The sequence below is a fragment of the Colobus angolensis genome, unplaced genomic scaffold (assembly GCF_000951035.1).
Source record: "Colobus angolensis palliatus isolate OR3802 unplaced genomic scaffold, Cang.pa_1.0 Scaffold26, whole genome shotgun sequence".
Classification (NCBI taxonomy): domain Eukaryota; kingdom Metazoa; phylum Chordata; class Mammalia; order Primates; family Cercopithecidae; genus Colobus; species Colobus angolensis.
The window spans coordinates 7,577,306-7,596,674 of record NW_012115821.1 but is presented as its reverse complement, the minus strand read 5'-3'; the positions used below and the strand labels follow the sequence as shown (position 1 = coordinate 7,596,674).

Genomic DNA, 19,369 nt, shown 5'->3' with positions numbered 1-19,369 from the left:
GGTACAGCACACCAACATGGCACATGTATACATATGTAACAAACCTGCACGTTGTGCACATGTACCCTAGAACTTGAAGTATAATAATAATTTAAAATATTTTGTATTTTAAGTAGAGACAGGATTTCACCATGATGGCTAGGCTGGTCTCGATCTGCTGGCCTCATGGTCCATCCACCTTGGCCTCTCGAAGTGCTGGGATTACAGTTGTGAGCTACCGTGCCAGGCTGCCTGACCACTTTTCCAGACTAAGAGTTGCCTGGTCCAGAGCCAGGGGGGCTGTGACAGTCTTCCAGGGCAGTCCCAATTTAAAATATTCTGCCTTGTTGTACCTCAATGCAATGAAGTATTTCTTACATAGAAGCACTAGAACATACAGACTTCTTAACAACATAAGCAACAATAACTACTCCTTCTGTAACTCTTATGAGTATCAGATTTTAAGTGCATTTAAAAAAAAAATTTGCAGTAAAATATACACAAAATATTTGCCATTATAACCTAAGTGCTTTATATATACAGGCCTACTGGAAGTGCTGGGGACCAGAAGTATTTTGCATTTCAGATTTTTTTTTTTTTTCTTCAGATTTTGGAATATTTGCTGTATTACTAGTTGGATATCCCTAATCTGAACATCTGAAACTCAAGATGCTCCAAGGAGCATTTCATTACAGTGTCATATCGGCACTAAAAAACATTTGGATTTTATAGCATTTTGGATTTCTGGACTAGGGATGCTCAACCTGTGTAAACTCATTTCATCTTCACAACTACCAGTTTTGCAGATGAGAAAACTGAGACACAAAAGTTATGCAACTTGCCCAAGGTTGTTCACCTGGGAAGTGGCAGAACCAGGGTTCAGATCCAGACTGTCTGGCTTCAGAGCCCATGTTCTAAGCACCAAGCCACCTCAGTAAATAGAAAGAAGTCCCTTTGATCCCTGTCAGCCCATTTCAAGTTGCTAACTCCAGGGTCTCTCCCGGAAGTAGAATTACTAAGGAGAGTGGGTTAGGCAGGACATGTTTAATACGGGGTTGAGATCCAAGGGTTTTCAGATTTGAGCGCTTAGTCTTCTACTTACACTCCCCCAGTTGCCAACTCTCCAGGTGGCCGAGACAGGGCACTCCCTCAGGTAACAGGGGTGAACACTGGGGGGCTGCGTGCCCGGGCAGTTGACGGTGGTTTGGTAGCTGTATTCATAATTCTCCTTCCCGGTGTAAATCTCGCTGCATGAGACAAGCCTTTGTTTGTAGCCTTTTCCACAGGTCACTGAGCACTGCAAAGACAGGGGTTGAGAGGAGAGGTTCGAGCAGTTCCTGGGGGCAGCCTACAATAGGCCCCTGACCTCCACACTGAGCGCTGACCGTGTGACTATGCTGCAGAAAGCTCCCACTTCATTAGCTTATTTATTCATTTCAAGAGGCAGGCCCTGAGCACACAGGAGACAGGCAACCCCACAGGGTGCCTCGGGGATCTGGTGCTTCCACCAGCATCTTCTCAGCCTCTACTGCAGGTGGGGATCCCTCAAGCCCCTTCTAGAGGTTTTGAGGGGAGGAGGAGGGGGAGGTGCTCCAGCTGTCATTCATTCGGTTTGCGTCTTCAGCCCAACTGCACAGGTTGGCAAACTGCTCTTTTCTTTTTTTTTTTTTTTTTTTGAGGCGGAGTCTTGTCGCCCGGGCTGGAGTGCAGTGGCCGGATCTCAGCTCACTGCAAGCTCCGCCTCCCGGATTTACACCATTCTCCTGCCTCAGCCTCCTGAGTAGCTGGGACTACAGGCGCCCGCCACCTCGCCCAGCTAGTTTTTGTATTTTTAGTAGAGACGGGGTTTCACCGTGTTAGCCAGGATGGTCTCGATCTCCTGACCTCGTGATCCGCCCGTCTTGGCCTCCCAAAGTGCTGGGATTACAGGCTTGAGCCACCGCGCCCGGGCCAAACTGCTCTTTTCTAAATCTATGATGATCACCAAATGGGGAGGGAAGAGGAGACAGCAGCTGACCCGTGAGATGGCATTTTGAGTGTGAAATCCAAGCACTGAGCCAAAGGGGACTCTGGGACTGTTTTCCTTCCCTCCTTGGTGCTGTTTGCTTTCCTACCTGCCCTCCATTTAATTTCCTTCTCCCCTCTCTCTCCCTGGCTATAGTTTTTTTGTTTTGTTTTTTTTTTTGAGATTGCATCTCACTCTGTTGTCCAGGCTGGAGTGCAGTGACATGCTCTCTGCTCACTGCAACCTCTGCCTCCCAGCTTCAAGTGATTCTCATGCCTCAGCCTCCCAAGTAGTTGGGATTACAGGTGCGCGCCACCACACCCGGCTAGGCTATAGATGTTGACTGGCATGTTACCTTTCTGCTTATCTACCTCTTGCTCTAAATCATGCCCTCATCTGTACTCTTCTATCGTAACTCGATGGCATTTAAACATACTCAACCAATACAGAAATGGAGAAGAAATACACATTGTTATAGTGTCCCAACATTCAACCTCCTTAGTTAAATTTTTTTTTATCGTTTTCTATTTAAAAAATAAAACTAAGTTATAATTAATTTAGTTCTGATGATATTTGATGATATTTTTAGGCAACGACATCAAATAACTGGTCATCTTTTGTAAATGTGCTTCATAAACTTGGGGTAGAGCACCGGTATTCTCTAGACTTAAGGTTCTTGGGTGAGGGTGGGATAAACACCCCAAAATAGTATACTACATGTGGTGTGTTATGCTTTTTCTGGGGTGAGGGATCACAGCTTTCATCAATTCTCAAGGGCAGTTAGAAGCCACAGTGTCTGCTCTGCCCTAATGTCTCCTCCTGCTTTTAGTCACATGGCTTTCTTCTCCTGCAACTTTTCCAGGGAAAAGGCTCTCTTTGAAGAAATCCCAGAGGCAGGAGAGAACAAGTTGGCTAGAGGCATGCAGAGCATCCCTGGGCCTTCCCTTCCAGTTGGCTTGAGACATAGAAATGCTCTGTGTACATTTCTTCCTTCTTTGGCTGCTGCTGTTCAAATGTTTGAAGGCCAAGTTGACAACAGGCCAGGAAAGTGTAAGGCCAGCCCGGGGTGTTTCATGCAGATGGCTGACAAACTCTGTCCAAGCTGTGGGTAATCTTAGTGTCTAACCCAGTGCTTGCATGCATTGACATCAGTCCATACTAACTTAAACAAAGTTGTGTGTTTGACAGGGGCAAGGAATGAGACTCTTGACCCCTACAAACCAGGAGCAAAAGCAGTCCCCTGGCTATTTACGTGAAGGGGAGGGCCCAGTGGGAGACAGGCATTTGCTGATGAAACTGAGCCCCAAATATGGTCAGGCTAAATGTAGAGGCTTCCACATCTCTGTAAAGAAGCTGGCAAGAAGAGATGCTGTCAGCCAGCTGATATCAGCATTGTGAAAATGTTGACTGCTGCTGGTTTCCTCAAACCATTTCAGAGAGAAGCTCATACTGTAGACTCTGCATGCCTTGGTGTATGTGCTTGGTTCCACATGAGCATGTATTACTTTTCTAAATTGAAAATAACAGCAAAGCAAAACAGTAAGACTGTGAGCTCCCTGCATGAGCTGTACACTTCAGTCCCCACTAGAAAATGCATGTGTCAATCAGGACTGACAGAGCTCTTCTTTGCCAGTCTAGCTCAGGCCTCCTCCAATTCAGGTGGAGCAGAGCTCAGAGAGAAACACACAAAGAGGTCTCCAGGTAATAGAGGTCCCAGAGAGAAGGTATGTCTTCTTTTCTAGAGAGAAAGCTGGTGCCAGTCCCTTTCGGCCCCTCTCCCCTTGTTGCAGGTTTCCTTCCCTGTGGTCCTTGTATCTGTGCTAAATACTGTTTCCAACCCTCTAGTTGTTGCCCATCAATCTGCAGACTTTTCAATTCATGATACACCTGCGAATTTACAGAAATGTGGAAGGCTTCCTTTTTTCTTTTCAATCTTCTCCCTGTCTCATCTTTTGGGGGTTACGGTTATATTAAAGATATAGGAGTAATTTGACTCAAGTCTTAGGAAGAGATCAAAACTCTTTTAGCATAACAAAAGTACTACACAGGAGATAAGATGAAGAGGTCAGTCTTGGCCAGGTGAAAGGTGAGATCCCCCTGCGTTGGGATCTGGATGGTTTGGAACCTATGCCTCAAACCCAATGTCAAGAACTATTCTGAACACTCATTTGGATTCCACATGTTCCTGGCTGGCCAAGAGCAAATCAATTTCCTAAAGATCAGAACCATGTCTCCTCTTCACTCTCTAAGGGCATACGGTACTATTCAGGGCATACCGAGAAGATGTAGGGTTGGGGAAGATGTAGGGTTGGGGTCAAACAGGGTTTCCCAGCCTCAGCACCACTGACATTTGGGCCAGATCATTCTGTATTGTGAGGGCTGCCCTGTGCACTATAGGATGTTTAGCCCTATCCCTGGCCTCCACCTTCCAACTGTGGCCAGTAGGGTCCTCTTTCCCCAGTTGTCACAACCAAACTGTCTCCAGACACTGCCAAATGCCCCCTCGAAGGACAAAATTCATAGGAATAAAGGATAGGGAGAGAATTAGAAAAAACTTTGGGATCAGCTTTAGCGCAGGAAGCAATTCAACACCCAACACACACATCATCTAAATGCAAATATTCATCTCATTAACATGTGAAATTGCTGCCCTGTCAAACTTTGAAGAGACCCAGTGGCAGCAATCATATTACCTAACAATTTTCAGTACCTTTACTGTGAGTCCAGATGCCTCCCTTTCAAAGTTCTAAATACTTTTGTGCAAATGACAACTGGTTTGAACGCTATAGATCTCTCATACAGACATGAACATATTATGATGTTTGAAAATAATATAATCATGCTATAATTACTATTGGTTTATTACCAGTAAAGAGGGTCTAGATAAGCACCGTGTGCAGGAGGATATATGAACAAAATGGTACTTGAGATACTTTGGGTATTACAGAAAATTATTTTGTTCCTCTGAAGCTGTTTGTTAAACAGGCAAAACACATCTGGTTCATGAAAGTGGTTTGTTTGCCCCTTACAATGTTTTAAAACCAAAAATTTGAGCCCCCATTTTCAAGTTAGGAAATCTCACATACTAGTCCAGATTTTTAGCCTCTTTTGAGAAATCAGGTCTGGTAACGCTAGACCACATTTCTGCATGGCCACAGCTGGAGTGAAAGAGATTCTGCTCCCTTCACACAGCATATGCTAGTTTGTCACAGTCGCCACCTCTCCCTTTTGTATCCCTGGCACTACAATATTTTCTTATACTTAACTGTCTTCAGGCACCTCAAAGCATCCTATGAGTTTGTAGCCCCTGCAATAATTTCTTCTTTATGCCAATAGGACATCAAGGTAAATCACAGAATGTGACCTGAAGGGACTCAGAGACCATCTCACACATCTCTCCCACTTTGCATACAAGGAATTCCAGTTTGGGAAGGCTGAGGACTTGTCAGAAAACACACAGTTCACGGTGGCAGATCGGGCAGGTAGCCTCAAGTCTCCCACATTCCTGCACTCATCCCTCTGCTGCTCTTAGGCCATGGCTGAGCCGACCACAGTTACAGTCCCCAGGACGGTACCTCTGACCATTCTCCTGTGATCCAGACATACTCGCAGGGTTGCAAACTACAGCTTTCGTGGTCTGCCGGCCGCTTGCTCACGTCACAGCGTGCACCATGCACCTCGTTTTTGCTGTCATCCACACACACCACCTTGCGGTACCTGGAGCCTTCGCCGCAGGTTTTGGTGCACTGTTAAAGACAAACAAAAGGGAAGAATAAACCATAGTTCTTTATATCCTATGACTGTAACTATGTGTTTACCTGTCTACATAGCCTTTAAGATCATAAGAGCCCTGAGGGCAGGGATTGCCAGAGAACTCCTCTATTTTTTTTTGAGATGAAGTCTCACTCTGTCACCCAGGCTGGGAGTGCAGTGTCGTGATCTCGGCTCACTGCAAGCTCCGTCTCCCAGGTTCACGCCATTCTCTTGCCTCATCCTCCCGAGTAGCTGGGACTACAGGTGCCCACCACCACGCCAGGCTAATTTTTTTGTATTTTTAGTAGAGACGGGGTTTCACCGTGTTAGCCAGGATGGTCTCAATCTCCTGACCTCGTGATCTGCCTGCCTCGGCCTCCCAAAGTGCTGGGATTACAGGTGTGAGCCACCGCGCCTGGCCGAGAACTCTTCATTTTACTCCAGTTACCTAACAACTCTGTTCCTGGCATTCACCACCGGGCTGTCTAAAGGAAGGAACGAAAGTATAAATGAGTCAATCTCAGTTTAGAAAGGACCTTAAATCCTATTTACTTGGAACACCTACTCACAAGTGACTTGCTTTAACACTTATGGCCAAATGTTTACCAAACTGGTGTCTAAATACCTCCAGGGTCAGGGACATCAGTACCTGCCCAGGTAGCCATCTCATTTCATAACATGGAACCAAACAAATCTCTTTGTATGTTCCAGGCCCTTGTCCCAGTTTTCTATTCCAGGGAAGCATAAAGGAAAGCTTCAGCTCTCACAAGTAATCTCCTCCAGCTATTTGAAGAGGGCTTTCCTGCCGCCCCAGGTGCCTTTTCTTCTCCAGGGGAACTGCTCTCATCCCACATTATTCTGCAAATATTCACTAAGCTCCTACTAGGTGTCAGGCCCTGTGACAGCTCCTGGGTGAACAAGAGTGCACACAAATGGCACATTCCCTGTTTTCAGAGAGGAGCTTCTATGTTGGTAGCAAAGGCAGACAACAAAGAAGATAGGTAGCGAGAGTTAACAATTACTGTAATTCCATTTTCCACGTGAAGAAAATGGGACTTTGAGAGCCTAAGTTACTTGCCCCAGGTCACACATCTCTTTGTGAGGCAGACGGGACAGCTATGTTTATTCCCATAAGTCAAGGGATGATTACAGAGCAAGTGGTATGTTTCATTCTAGGATAATCTCCATAGCATCCACAGATTCTTATTTGTTTTGCTTTAACCAACAGCAAACCCCACCCCTGAAGTTTATCCTTAGTGCCCTGTGTTGCTAAAGGTCACTGAAAGCCTATTGTATCTAAAGCCTCTGTGTCACCCCAACATTTCAAGACTCTAGACTACACTGGGAAGCCCCAGTGAGCTAACTGAAAACTGTACCAAAGACTGCTGCAGTTTCTTTTAGGCCAGGGATTGAATACCTTGTTGGCAATGGGCTTATCTAACAACTTTGATTTTTGTTGTGTGGTTAGAATGTTGTCTTTTCTTTTCTTTCTTTTTTTTTTTTTTTCTTTGAGACAAAGTCTCCCTCTGTTGTCCAGATTGGAGTGCAGTGGTGTGATCACAGTTTGCTATAGCCTCAACTTCCCTGGCTCAACCTATCCTCCCACATTTTAGTCCCAAGTAGCTGAGACTACAGGCATGAGCCACCATGCCCAGCTAATTTTTTAATTTTTTGTAGGATGAGTCTCACTACGTTGCCCAGGTTGGTCTTGAACTCCTGGGTTCAAGGGATCCTCCTGCCTTGGCCTCCCAAAGTGCTGAGATTACAGGCGTGAACCATCACTCCCAGCTAGCACACTGTCTTTTTAAATGTCTAATTTTAGTATCTTTATGGAGAACCACAGACCCCACCTCTCTTTTTCATCTAATGGGCAACCTTTCCTTTTAGCACCTGCCTTGCCTCAAAGGCACTTGTGTTTGGAACTCAGCTTCACTCAGAAATGTCTTCTATGATATGATATGCCCCATGCCTTTTTTTTTTTTTTTTGGTGATAAAATACACAAAATATAAGGTTCACCATTTTAACTATCACAGGTGTACAATTCAGTGGCATTTAGTACATTTGCAATGTGGTGCAACCATCACCCCATCTAGTTCCAGAATATTTCATCACCGCAAAAGGAAGCCCTGTGCCCATTAAGCAGTCACTCCCCATTCCTTCCTTCCTGCAGCCCCTAGCGACCCCCAATCTGCTTTTTGTCTCTATAGATTTGCCTATTCTAGGTACTTCACATATACGGAATCATCCAATATGTGGCCTTCTTCTCTCCCTGACTTCTCTCCCTTAATGTTTTCAGGGTTCTTCCATATTGCAGCATGTATCAATACTTCATCCCTTTTTAAGGCTGAATAATATTCTATCGTATGGATATACCACACTTTGTTTATCCATTCCTCAGTTGATGACATATGGGTTGTTTCTTATTTGGCTATTGTAAATAGTGCCACTATGAACATTCATGTACACATTTAAATACCCATTTTCCATTCTTTTGGGTATATATACCTGGGAATGCAATTGCTGGGTCATATAGTATGACCTGTGTCTTTCGTGAGCTATCCTGATCCTTTAGGAAGGAGAAGGGATATACTGGCATTTCCTGGTAGCCCCTTGTCACTTGCAAACTCAACTCAAAATTTCTGCTGCTTGGGAGTAAACCTCAATATCTAGAATATGGAGTCACTCCTCATTTTTCTGGAGCATAAACATAACTTGAAACCACTGTGAGGTGAGCATGGAGGAGCAGAATCACTTCAAATTAGTGCAGGAGGCCGGCTGAGCCCAGTTCCCTAGCTCATCCCTAGCTCAGTGGTTTTGGGGTTTTCTATTCCCCTAGAGTATACTGGGAACTACTGCAAAGTGATAACATTTTTTTCTTCATTAAAAAAGTGAGATAGAGGGCCACTGAATGTTTAAAAAAAAAAGAAAAGAAAAAGTTAATTTGTGATGTGTAGATATATGCAAATACTTAACTACCCATAGAAAAAATAATTCCTTAGAAAATTAGGACTTAGGTGACTCTGAGAAGATCCTAATTATTGCACAGCTAAACCTGGACTAAATCTTCCAGTATCCTCTCTTGTTTTCACTAATCCACAAGGCTTTAATCTACGTCAATAAGTAACAGTTCAGAGCAGAAATACAATGATTCCCAAATACTTTATGCTTGTTAAGCATTTCTCTCTCAGTCTTAAAGAATGGTTAACTACCATAAAAACTATTTTGCCAATGGTGGAAAAGGGAGCTGGAAAAATTTACCTTGAATATAACTTTTACGAAATTAAAAATTAAACTAATAAGTGACCTGCCCAGGGTTTCCTAATTAGTCAACAGCAGATCTGAAAATCACATGGCAAGGGTTTTCTCCTGGAATCTTAAATCCTAACTAGGGTATGCGGGCTGGGTAATCAGAAAACAAATCAAGCCCTTGCTATCAGGTTTTATCAACTTTTTGTAATATGGCTTCCCCCTCAACCCTCTAGGATTTATGACTCTTTCCCCTGTCCTGGAATATGATCTAGAATGTTCTGAAAAACAGTTGGAAAGTTCAAATAGCCTCATTTTAATTTCCAAAAGGTTTTCTCTAATTTCAGTATGACTTTTAGAAAAATCACTAGCATGAGCAACGCCACCAGCCTCCTTGCATTTCATCACACACTATAATTCAGAAAGAAAATAATCACAGTGCTGGACTAAATCGGGCAGCTCGCCCATTGTTCTGCAAGCTACATGTGCCTTTAAATGTGCTGAAATTAACAGGGGGAAAAGAACTTTTCCAAATTTGCAGGTGAGGAAGACCTAAAGTAAACCCTGAAGCTGGTATTTTATTCAGCCAGGTAGGTTGGCCACAGAGTGATGGTCTAAAAAGGATCATTTAATGCAACGGGTAGAAATTTTCTTTGCTCAAAGGTTATAATCAAGTTGCTTTACACTTTCAAATATATCTTTTGGTGCAATTCCCTAACCATGGGGGGAAGAAAACCACTCGATATTCATAGGCTCTACCCTTTAAGGTTGTTGATTTTCTCCATGAATGAAAGACCTTGTCTTCTCTAGTGCCGGGTTACCATTGTTGCACAGTGTATGGATGGCAACTCACAGAACCACAGGGTTCCTGGGTTTTTATGTCATGAGAAGCAGCAATGACAAATCGATTTCTCTAGCGTTGCTTTAAATGGCAACAACGAAAAAAGCAGTCCTTACTTCAAAGTTCATTTTAAAGTCAGGTATATAGAATTTAGACATTTTTGCTCCCAAATAGTATATATTTGCTAGGGGGTGGAGTGGAGAGAAAGAGGCAGAAATAATACTATGGAGACACTTTGTAACTTTAAAGTCATTCATTCGTTCAATCAGTATTTTATAATGAGCCAAGGTCTATGCTGGGCCCCGGGAGGCAGCCCCCATGGCTTCCTACTCTGCCTCTTTCCCTGTTAGAACACCCAGGGTGGCAGCTATTCCCAGCTTGGAGTCTCAGGTGTTAGCTCAGCTGGGTACCTGGTGACCCTTGGGGTTTAACACCTAGGACTACCTTGCGCAGTTGTGTAAGCAGATGTGGGTTTCATAACAGAGTGTGTAATTGAGTAAGAAGCCACCAGGGAGAGAAGAGGAAAAACAACGGGGCAATTCCCATGATGCTGCAAAGGGGGGCCCAGGTAGCAGCCGATGAGCAGGAGGAATGGGGGAGGACATCAGTTCACCAGGCAAGGAGGGGAAGAGGACATTCTCAGGAGGGGCTCAGCATGTATGGTGGCTGGAAGTGAGAAATGGCATGGGTGGTGAAGGTGGGGAGGAGAATGACCACAGCATTTTGTGGTTTGAGATTTTTAGAGCATCCCTAATGCCTAATACCTGGAACTTCACAAGTGATTGATAACTGTTGGTTCAACAAATTAATAAAATGAGCAATAAAGAGTTCGTATCTGGCTCTGTGCGCACATCAAAACCTGGCCATTCCCTACTGTTAACTTCAGGAAAATCTTTTAAATCAACTGACCAAGGACCTGCTGCTCATTTCTAACTTTTCTGTGTTAATGAGATGAACTTGGGAATCATTCTACAGCTGATCTTACTAAAAGTCCTCAGAATCCAAGTATGTATCAGAGTGGCCCAAGTCCCCATATTGCACCAAACAGCAATGAGGTGAGTAGTTCTGCAACGGTCAGACATATCTGAGCCACAGCTTGTCCGTAGCATTGTGACAAAAAAATAAAACAGCTGTTCTTACAGGAAAAACAGAGTTTGTGCTTTTTTTTAATTTTTAATTTTTTTGAGACAAGGTCTTGCTCTGTCACCCAGGCTGTAGTGCAGTGGCCCGATCATAGCTCACTGCAGCCTTGACCTTCTGAGCTTAAGCAGTCCTCCTACCTCAGCCTTGCAAGTAGCTGAAACTACAGGTCCATGCCACCATACTCGGCTAATTTTTTCTATTTTTTTGTAGATATGGAGTCTCACTATGTTGCCTAGGCTGGTCTCAAACTCCGGGGCTCAATGATCCTCCCTCCTTGGCCTCCCAAAGTGCTGGGATTACATGAGCCACTGTGTCCAGCCTGCTTCATGTTCTAAAAGTCATTTTAGAATGCCTTTATTCTATAGAGTGAAAGATGAAAGTCCATCAATTAGCAGGCACTGTTGTATGTTATTATCCTTCCCTCCCTCCCTCCTTCGTTCCTTCCTTCCTTCCTTCCTCCCTCCCTCCCTCCCTCCCTCCCTTCCTCATTCCTTCTTTGCTTCCATCTTTCCCTCCTTCCTTTCTCCCTCCCTTCCTTTCTTCTTTCCTTCCAGCCATCCATTATTTTGTTCCTCCATTCATTCGCAGATTCATTCACTCAACAGGTGTCTTTGATGCTGTAGGTACTATACTAAATGATAGAGAAGATTCTGGTGAACAAGCTTCCTGACCTTAAATAACTGATAACATAGATGAGGAAAACAGGCAATGAAAATTCTGGGTGCTAACTGCCAGAGTACAGTAATTTGAGGGTGCTGTGAGAGCTGAGTGGAGGAGCATATAACTCAGATTTAGTGGGGTGGTGTGATTGGCAAAGGCTTCTGAGAGGAAGTGACACCTAGGTTGAGGCCTGAAGGATGAGAAAGGGTGACTGAGGTGAAGGTCAGAGCAAGGTGGTCTTATGATGAAGAGGTACTACAAGGGAAGAGAGTATTCCAGATAAAAGAGAAAAAGAACATGTGCAGGACCTGTGAGATCTATTCCTGAATGCTGCAGATGCATTGCCCTATACAATCACAATTCAAATTTGATCAGAAGGACCTCTGCTGCTCTAAGTGAATTTATATGTCAGAGTGTGATATTACTAACAAGTCAATCCTTTGTGATAATAATTCTCAAAAGAATTAAAAAGTCTTTTTTAACTTTTTTCTACCAAATAGCCTCATGAACATTATAATTCTAAAGTGGCTAAAACTGACCACTGTGAGGACAAATTATTCATCTGAAGCTGGCAGGTGATATTTAGAAGCCCAATATCATAAGGTGTAGGCTGAGCCAAACTGCTGTCATCACCAGACGCCTCCATCGGAAGGCCACTGTACTAAAAAGAGGTCTACTTTGGGAAGACTTAAAATGTGCTAGTCACCATGTCGAACCATGTCATCTCACCAAATCCTCACTGTGACCCTTGAGCTAAGTCTGCCATATAATTCCCATTTTGCAGATGAGCTAAGTGAAGTCTAGAAATTCAGAGTCAACTTTTCAGAGCCACACATTGAATAGAATTTTGCTTACAACATGTTGTTTCTAGGGTATAAACAAAATGAGATGTGGATGTGTGGATAGAGCATTTTTCTCTTGTCCAATTATTTTGCCCTATATCTGAAAGTCTGGGCTCTACTCTCATGGTATCAAGAAGGCATCCTGATGCCCCTTGCCCCTGAACAACCAATGGGCCTCACAATGAACAGGGAAAGTCCACTGAGGGGCTCCAACATCATCAAGACTCACCCAGTGACATGGCTTAAAGTCTGATAGCCAACTAGATCAAGAATCTCCTTTTTAGAAGGGGTAGGTATTATAACCCAGTAAAGGGAGTACACTTGGATAGCAACTCTCCAGTAAGAGGCTTGGCAAGTCATTGAGAGGAAAATAAAATAATTCACTTTAGGTGTATGTTGGCATGGGATTAGTGAAGATAATGAATCAGTATGTAGGTGTCAGAGGACAAGCTTCTAGGCTTCCAATTCTAGCCATATTATTTACTAAATGCATGATCACTGATAAATTAACCTACCTAAGCCCCAAGTTGCCCCTATTAAATGAGGATAAAAATATAAATACTACATCAGAGAGTTATGGAAAGGGCTAAATGAAGTACTTCATGTGAAAATACTCAACATAGTGCCTGGTTTGTAGCTTAGTAAACAACAAGCTTTATTATTTTTATTATCATCAGTATTAGGGCCATTGTACTATACAAGTCTAGGGGATGCTCCTCACATTACAGCCGATAAAAATGGCACCCCTCAAAGTTGTGCAGTGTACAACCTGTGTGGTTGTACAGAACATCGCTGATGACCATGCCACGGTAAGGGTGCAGAAACTGTGCTTCTCTAGGCAGATGCCTGGATTATTTCTCAAAAAGAGGACGGTGTCACATCCCACAGACCTAGCATGAAAGACCTTGCCAACAAGGTCTTTGCCAACAAACTGGTGGGTTTTAGTAGTTCACATAGGGGACTATTAAAAGGGGAAGCAAAAGGCAAAGTGCACACTCAAGCAAACAAGAGTTCTGAGGTGGTGACCAAGGACTGCTAAGAAAGAAGGGGTATCCTATAATGGGGGGCTCCCACACATCCCATTCAGTGGGCTGAGAGGCTGCCCTGTGGCACACTCTCTGACCTCAGGTCAAGACGTCACTAGGTGTGGGAGAAAAGTGGAAACCTGTGCCTGCATCAGGGGATATCAGGTAAAATGGTAGTTGAATGAATGGATGTGAGAGGAGGTGGGAGCAAGAAAGGAGGTGAGGGCTGTGATTTAGGGGAGCCTGAAGGGTGCTGTCTTATCAAGTGACCACCCAACTTACTGTTGAACAAGGGCGCTTTTGATCATAAAAGTAGGAACAATTAATAATTGCATGAGGACTACCCCAGGCAAACAGGAGGCGTGGCCACCCTTTTCCTGATTTGATCAATTAAGGTAATTGCCCAGTTACTGTCCTTCACTCTTAGTCTTGCTCTGCAGAGACATTCTGAGCAGGCTGTCAGCAGGCCTTGCATATATGGGAAACATGAAGACTTTTGGTGGGGTTTCTCCCCACCTCCAGCTGCCCTGGGCGTCACTCTGCCAATGACAGGTCTCCTATAGGATACCATAGGGGATGTATCTCCTATGATATTCTCCTACGATACCTCCTATGATATTCCATCCACTTTCACCACCCCAGTGTTCCTTCCTTAGACTCTCCACTTTAGGTGAAGGCAGAGAGAAAGTGTGTTGCCAGGAGGGTGACTATTAGACTCTGCTTTTCCTGTTACTCACAGAGTCTTTTCTCTTTGTGAGAATGGCAACCCTCTAGTAAGCTTCTTAAATAGAGGCCCAGCCCAGGCTGTCTCCTGAAGCCTTGTATTCTCCCACAGAGTTTAACAGCAATATTTGAGTAAGGTTTAAAAAAAAACCCATCTGCACAACACATGCAAAGAAGTAAATTTTAGGCATATTTTGCATGATCAGAGAAGAATTTCTTCAGTGCATATGTGGCAAGGTTTTTCCGTTCTTTGGGATGCAAAAGGAATCGTAAACAGAGTGTGCATTTTCATGATTGTCTCTAGCATTTTCAAAAGCTGGCTAAAGCACGAGCAGTCAGCTTAGATTCATTTCTGAACACTCTCTTACTTTCTGCTGCTCGGAGCAGGGTTGAGTTTAGCATGAAACAAAGAGGGAGATGGAGAGAGCAGGCCATGGTAGGTCTGAAACAAAGAGAATCAAGAGGTCACACGGAGGGGGAGAGAGAGACAGATGAGGGAGTCTCCTCTGCCTTCTATATCTGATATTGCCAATCCCCAAACCATAATTGGTAATAGATAACACTATTATCTCCAGTTTTCTCAGAACAACTCTGCAAAGTTATTTTATCCCCATTCTACAGATGGATAATCCAAGGCTCAGAGAAATCAAAAATCCTCGCTCCAAGTCCCTTGGCTAATGTGTGGCAGCGCTGGGATATGAACCAAGTCTGTAGAATTTTATGATCTCTAGGGTTCCAAATAACTCATGTGGCTCAAGAGCTGTAAATCTGAAATGTAACTGCTTTAGGAATTCCTCCCTGCCACTGTCTGGTGGGAATATAAAAGTAAAGAAGGAAAACAGCAAAAAGACTGAGTAGATGGAGAGGGTGAGTTTCCTAAAGAAAAGAAATTACTGCAAACAATGGAAGTAATCCATGAGGAGACGAGGGAAGGGGAAGGGCTGGGTGGCTGAATCCCAATAGGCTAAAGACTGCAGTTCTAGTATTTCATACTGGTTTAACAGAACAAACTTAGCATCAAGTCTTGCATCTTCTACTTGCTAGGTGCTAGGTATATGACACTTGGGCAAATGACATAGACTCTCCGAACCTTAGTTTTTTCACCTGCAAAATGGGATGATGATAATAATAATACTCACCTTGTCTGGTGGTTAAAAAGATTAAGTGAAGCAATGAAAAAAAAGTACCCAGCACAGTGCCAGGGGTACAGTCTAACTGTTCTCCAAACCATACCCTTTCTTTGCGTTCTGAAAAGCTCTTCGTGGTGGGGGATTTCCTGTCTTATCTTTCATTATCTCTGCACCTCAAACAGCATGCATTTTGTTTTTTATGTAAACATCAGTGGATGTGGTTTTGCTTTCTAATTCTTCACCACCTTTTCTACAATTTAATCTTCTGTTCTGGAAACAGAGGTTACCTCCTACAAAACCTCCCTGGCCGAACGTTTCCCCATGGACACAATGTTTTCTTTCACCAAACATTAACTTGAAGCCAGGGAAAAAGCAAGTCTTGTCCACTTCTGCATGGACCATCAACGGAGCAGTTTCTTCAGAGACTATTCCTTTTTTCTTTTTTTAATGTTAGAAATCTTTCACTAATTAATCAAGGTTTCACATGAATGCCCATCTTCTACCCGACAGCTGAAGTCATAGAAAGTGGAAAAACACAGAGTAGGTTCTACCTAAAGTCTGCCCTGTGGCTAAACAAATACAGAATGACCAAATCTGGACAAAAATGACATATTTAAAATATTCCTTCTATCTCCCCCTCCTTCTGTGAAAGATATCTGAATGCATTTGGCCCATGGCCTGTTACTTTTTTTTTTTTTTTTTTTTTTTTGAGGCGGCCAGACTTGGAACACTCAGGAACGCAGACAGACATAGGAATTGCTTAAAAACAAGAAGTTCTCCCACCCTTGTTGGAGCGAACGCGCGAGTCTAACATTGAACCTTTTGGGAAAGAGCCAGCATTGTAACCGTGCTAGATGACTCCTCTGGCTTTATAGGGAACAGATGTGATGATAGCAAGGGGCACACATGTGAAATGCCTGGCAGGTACCCCTTCGTGGCTCTACTTACTTCTTGCCATTCCTCTGCCCTCCAAGTGTAGAGGGGACACCGTGGGCCTTGGCAGTCGCGTTCCGACTCCGGTCTGGTGTACGGGTTGCACTCGATCTCTCTGGCTATTTTATGTGTTCCGATCTGACAGCCCACATGCCTCTGCTGTACGCCTCGGCCACAGGACACAGAGCACTAAGAAGACAGAGGACGTAAGTGGGAGCTTCGGCTCATTTATTTTTGGGGGGGCGGGGGGTGTCGAGGGTCACAGAGGAGGGGAATGCACTCCTAATCCAATGACTTTCATAGCTATCACATCGCTTTCTAATTTGCAATGAAAGGGATCCCAGATCATGTCTTAAACTTGGAAACTCACTGCTTATCTTATCCATGCTGGAGAGTGAGGAAGGTGCTCAAGTTTGGAGAAATCCCTCAAGTTAGTGAAATTCTTGAAGGACTGAAGAGGTTGATAGAAATCATTATAAAACATTTAGCACAACCTAGAAATAGTGCTGCCATGAGAAATGAAAACTTGAAATGATTTCTATCCTGGAGGATTTGAGATTCATGAAAACTGGAGAGACAGTGTTGTACAAGAAGAATTTCTTGGCAGATTAAAAATATAACCCAAGGAGAGTAAAGCACTGAAGATTTTAGGACCTTATAAGTAGAAGTATTTTCTCCAATCTCTTCCTTTTCTTGTTCCTATTCATGGAGATAAGGGAGTATTTTTCTAACCACAGAATTCACTAAAGAATTTGTGTCTATTTACAACCTCAGATGAATATATGAAGAATAAAAGCTGATGGGCTTAATGTTTTCAGCCCTTGAAAAATATTGTTAATCAAGTTGAAACATTTTGTTGACCAAGTTGCAAAACACCATATTAAATCTGCAATTAACTTTCCTCTAAATAATTTTTTAATAGTTTCCTCATTGCTGGGTTTCATAATCTCACTTATGGCCGGGCCAAGAATTATTGTCTTGATTAAGGTTTTGACAGCCAGAAACTGAAGGCAACATTTGGAAAGAATGGCATATTATTACACTTAGCTATTAAAAATTAGTTCCAAATTTTGTGATAGCTCCATCCCCATTTATTGGTCTGGTGTTGAGAAAACAAGCTTAACATACATTAAAGCCATATTCCTAGGAGGAAGTCTTCTTAAATAATAGAATCATGCTCTTTCGAACTTGAAAAAATTATTTTCCAATTAACCTGTAGCATCATTCAACTTTCTCTGAGGCTATTAATGGAAATTTACTATCAAGAATCACACCCAAATGGATTCTGCTGAATGTTAATTTTCTCTCCATTTCAGATTTTAAGAAAACAGGTAATTATATTTAGAAGGTAACTTGGGAAAGCATGTTGTTTCAGATAAATCTATGCCAGAGAGGAGAACCATATGTTCACATCAAAGCTAGCTGAACAGAAGAAAATATTTTGGATCAACATAGCTACTATTGTTTGGGTTCAACTGTATTAATCGGATTGAATGAGTATGTGACCCACAAGAAACTAGACTTTTAAAGTCATTATGTCCTGGGTGTTATGGGAGGGTTCCTGAACACAAGTGATAACCCTATCTACAGAGAATGGCCATTTAATGCTCATTAGAGCTACATGAATATTTCCTATCGATTACACTGGAAAAGAATGTACTGTAACATGGTAGAGCTACCCCATAAATGACAGAAATGTTCAAACATTATCATCATCAATAAACAACAACCAAAAAGTCTTTTGACTATTTCAATTTGGGGTCTTAAATATAAAAGAGCACATTTCTGGAACAATACATCCAAATAGAAATGCAGAAAGAATATTGTAAACAAATTTGAGTTTGGTATAGAGCTTAAATATATGCAGAATCCCATAATGTTTTAACAACCTAAAGAAAAATGAAAACATATTTAAAGACTTTTAGAATGTATAAGACTATTCAGGCTACTAGATAAATGAAACCTCTTTTTGATGATATTGTAATTGAAAAAATTACTTATGGTTCAATGAAGGCATGGTACTAAGAGCCATAAGTATCCAGCATTTAAAAAATCACTTCCTACAGTGTTTGATAATTTTTCAAAAGACAAATTAAGACACAGGAAGGTTCAATTATACAATATGTCACTCTGGCTTCTGATTTTCATGATGTCAAAGCCAGCTTTGAAATACCACATTCAAAAGTTTCTACATGACTTAAGTGCTCACAGCAAGGTACAAGCCTGCCTTTCTGAATAATGCATTCACAGTAATCTTTGCTCAAAATGAGGTACACTCCATCGTAGTTAGTTTTCTGTGTTCAACTTTTCTTCCTGTGCTGTCTCAAGGGAGGCAACAGTTTGCACACAGAGCTAGCCAGGCTTGCTTGGAATTCTGAGAGATTTGTGCAGGCACCCCCATGAATAAAACAGCATCAGAAAGACCTCTGTGTGACCCTGGAGGCAGTAATGGTTGTGGTATGTGTATGTGTGTGTAAATCCAAGTTTTCTTGTTCTGTTCAGCACACCTTTTAGTTCGTTTGCAGATGAAAACAAACTCTGAATGGCCTCTATTAATGTGCTCCCTCTACAGCCATCATCCCACCACCACAGTCGATTCGTGCAGGTTTGAAAGTAGATGTTTTTCGTTCTGAACTACTGAGCTGGGAGCTATGTTTCATCTCTGTCTACTCCCCACTGTGCAATGCTAGTATGCAGAATTCACCAACTTAAAAGGGGAACTTGATGCTTATTTCCATAGTGAGAAAGAATCTCCATGGAACTTTTCATGTTTAGGGAATCATAATACATACTTGAAAACCTAGAAAGAGTTTTAAAGTACTTTCTTCCAGGATTACTGCTGAAATTATGGTGATGACATTAAAGCAGCGATTAGTTTGAAAAATAACTATATAAACCAACTTTTATAAGTAATAATAGTAACAATAATACAAACTTTTACTAAGCATTTACTATATGCTAGGCTTTCTATACTAGCATACAGTATAAGCTAGTATACTGAGGTTTCTCAATTAAATAATTCTTTTTTTGTGTGAGGGTTTTCCTGTGCACTGTAGAAAGTTTCGCAGCATCCCTGGTTTATACCCAC

The 19,369-nt window shown here is 42.6% G+C and overlaps 1 protein-coding gene and 1 long non-coding RNA gene across 3 annotated transcripts in view; one reads left to right on the top strand and one right to left on the bottom strand.

Annotated features, from left to right (window-relative positions):
• Positions 1-19,369, bottom strand: part of ADAMTS9 (ADAM metallopeptidase with thrombospondin type 1 motif, 9) — a 177,550-nt gene that overhangs the window by 33,671 nt on the left and 124,510 nt on the right. For both annotated transcript variants that reach the window (XM_011947181.1, XM_011947182.1), the window contains 3 exons: positions 16,297-16,470; positions 5,560-5,730; positions 1,082-1,276 (listed from right to left, as the gene is read on the bottom strand). In XM_011947181.1, the coding sequence (XP_011802571.1) occupies positions 1,082-1,276; positions 5,560-5,730; positions 16,297-16,470 (540 nt within the window). The remainder of the gene's footprint in view (positions 1-1,081; positions 1,277-5,559; positions 5,731-16,296; positions 16,471-19,369) is intronic.
• LOC105515376 overlaps positions 15,739-19,369 on the top strand; it is a 29,067-nt gene continuing 25,436 nt past the window's right edge. The window contains exon 1 of the long non-coding RNA XR_001002314.1: positions 15,739-16,487. This is a non-coding gene — a long non-coding RNA (uncharacterized LOC105515376). The remainder of the gene's footprint in view (positions 16,488-19,369) is intronic.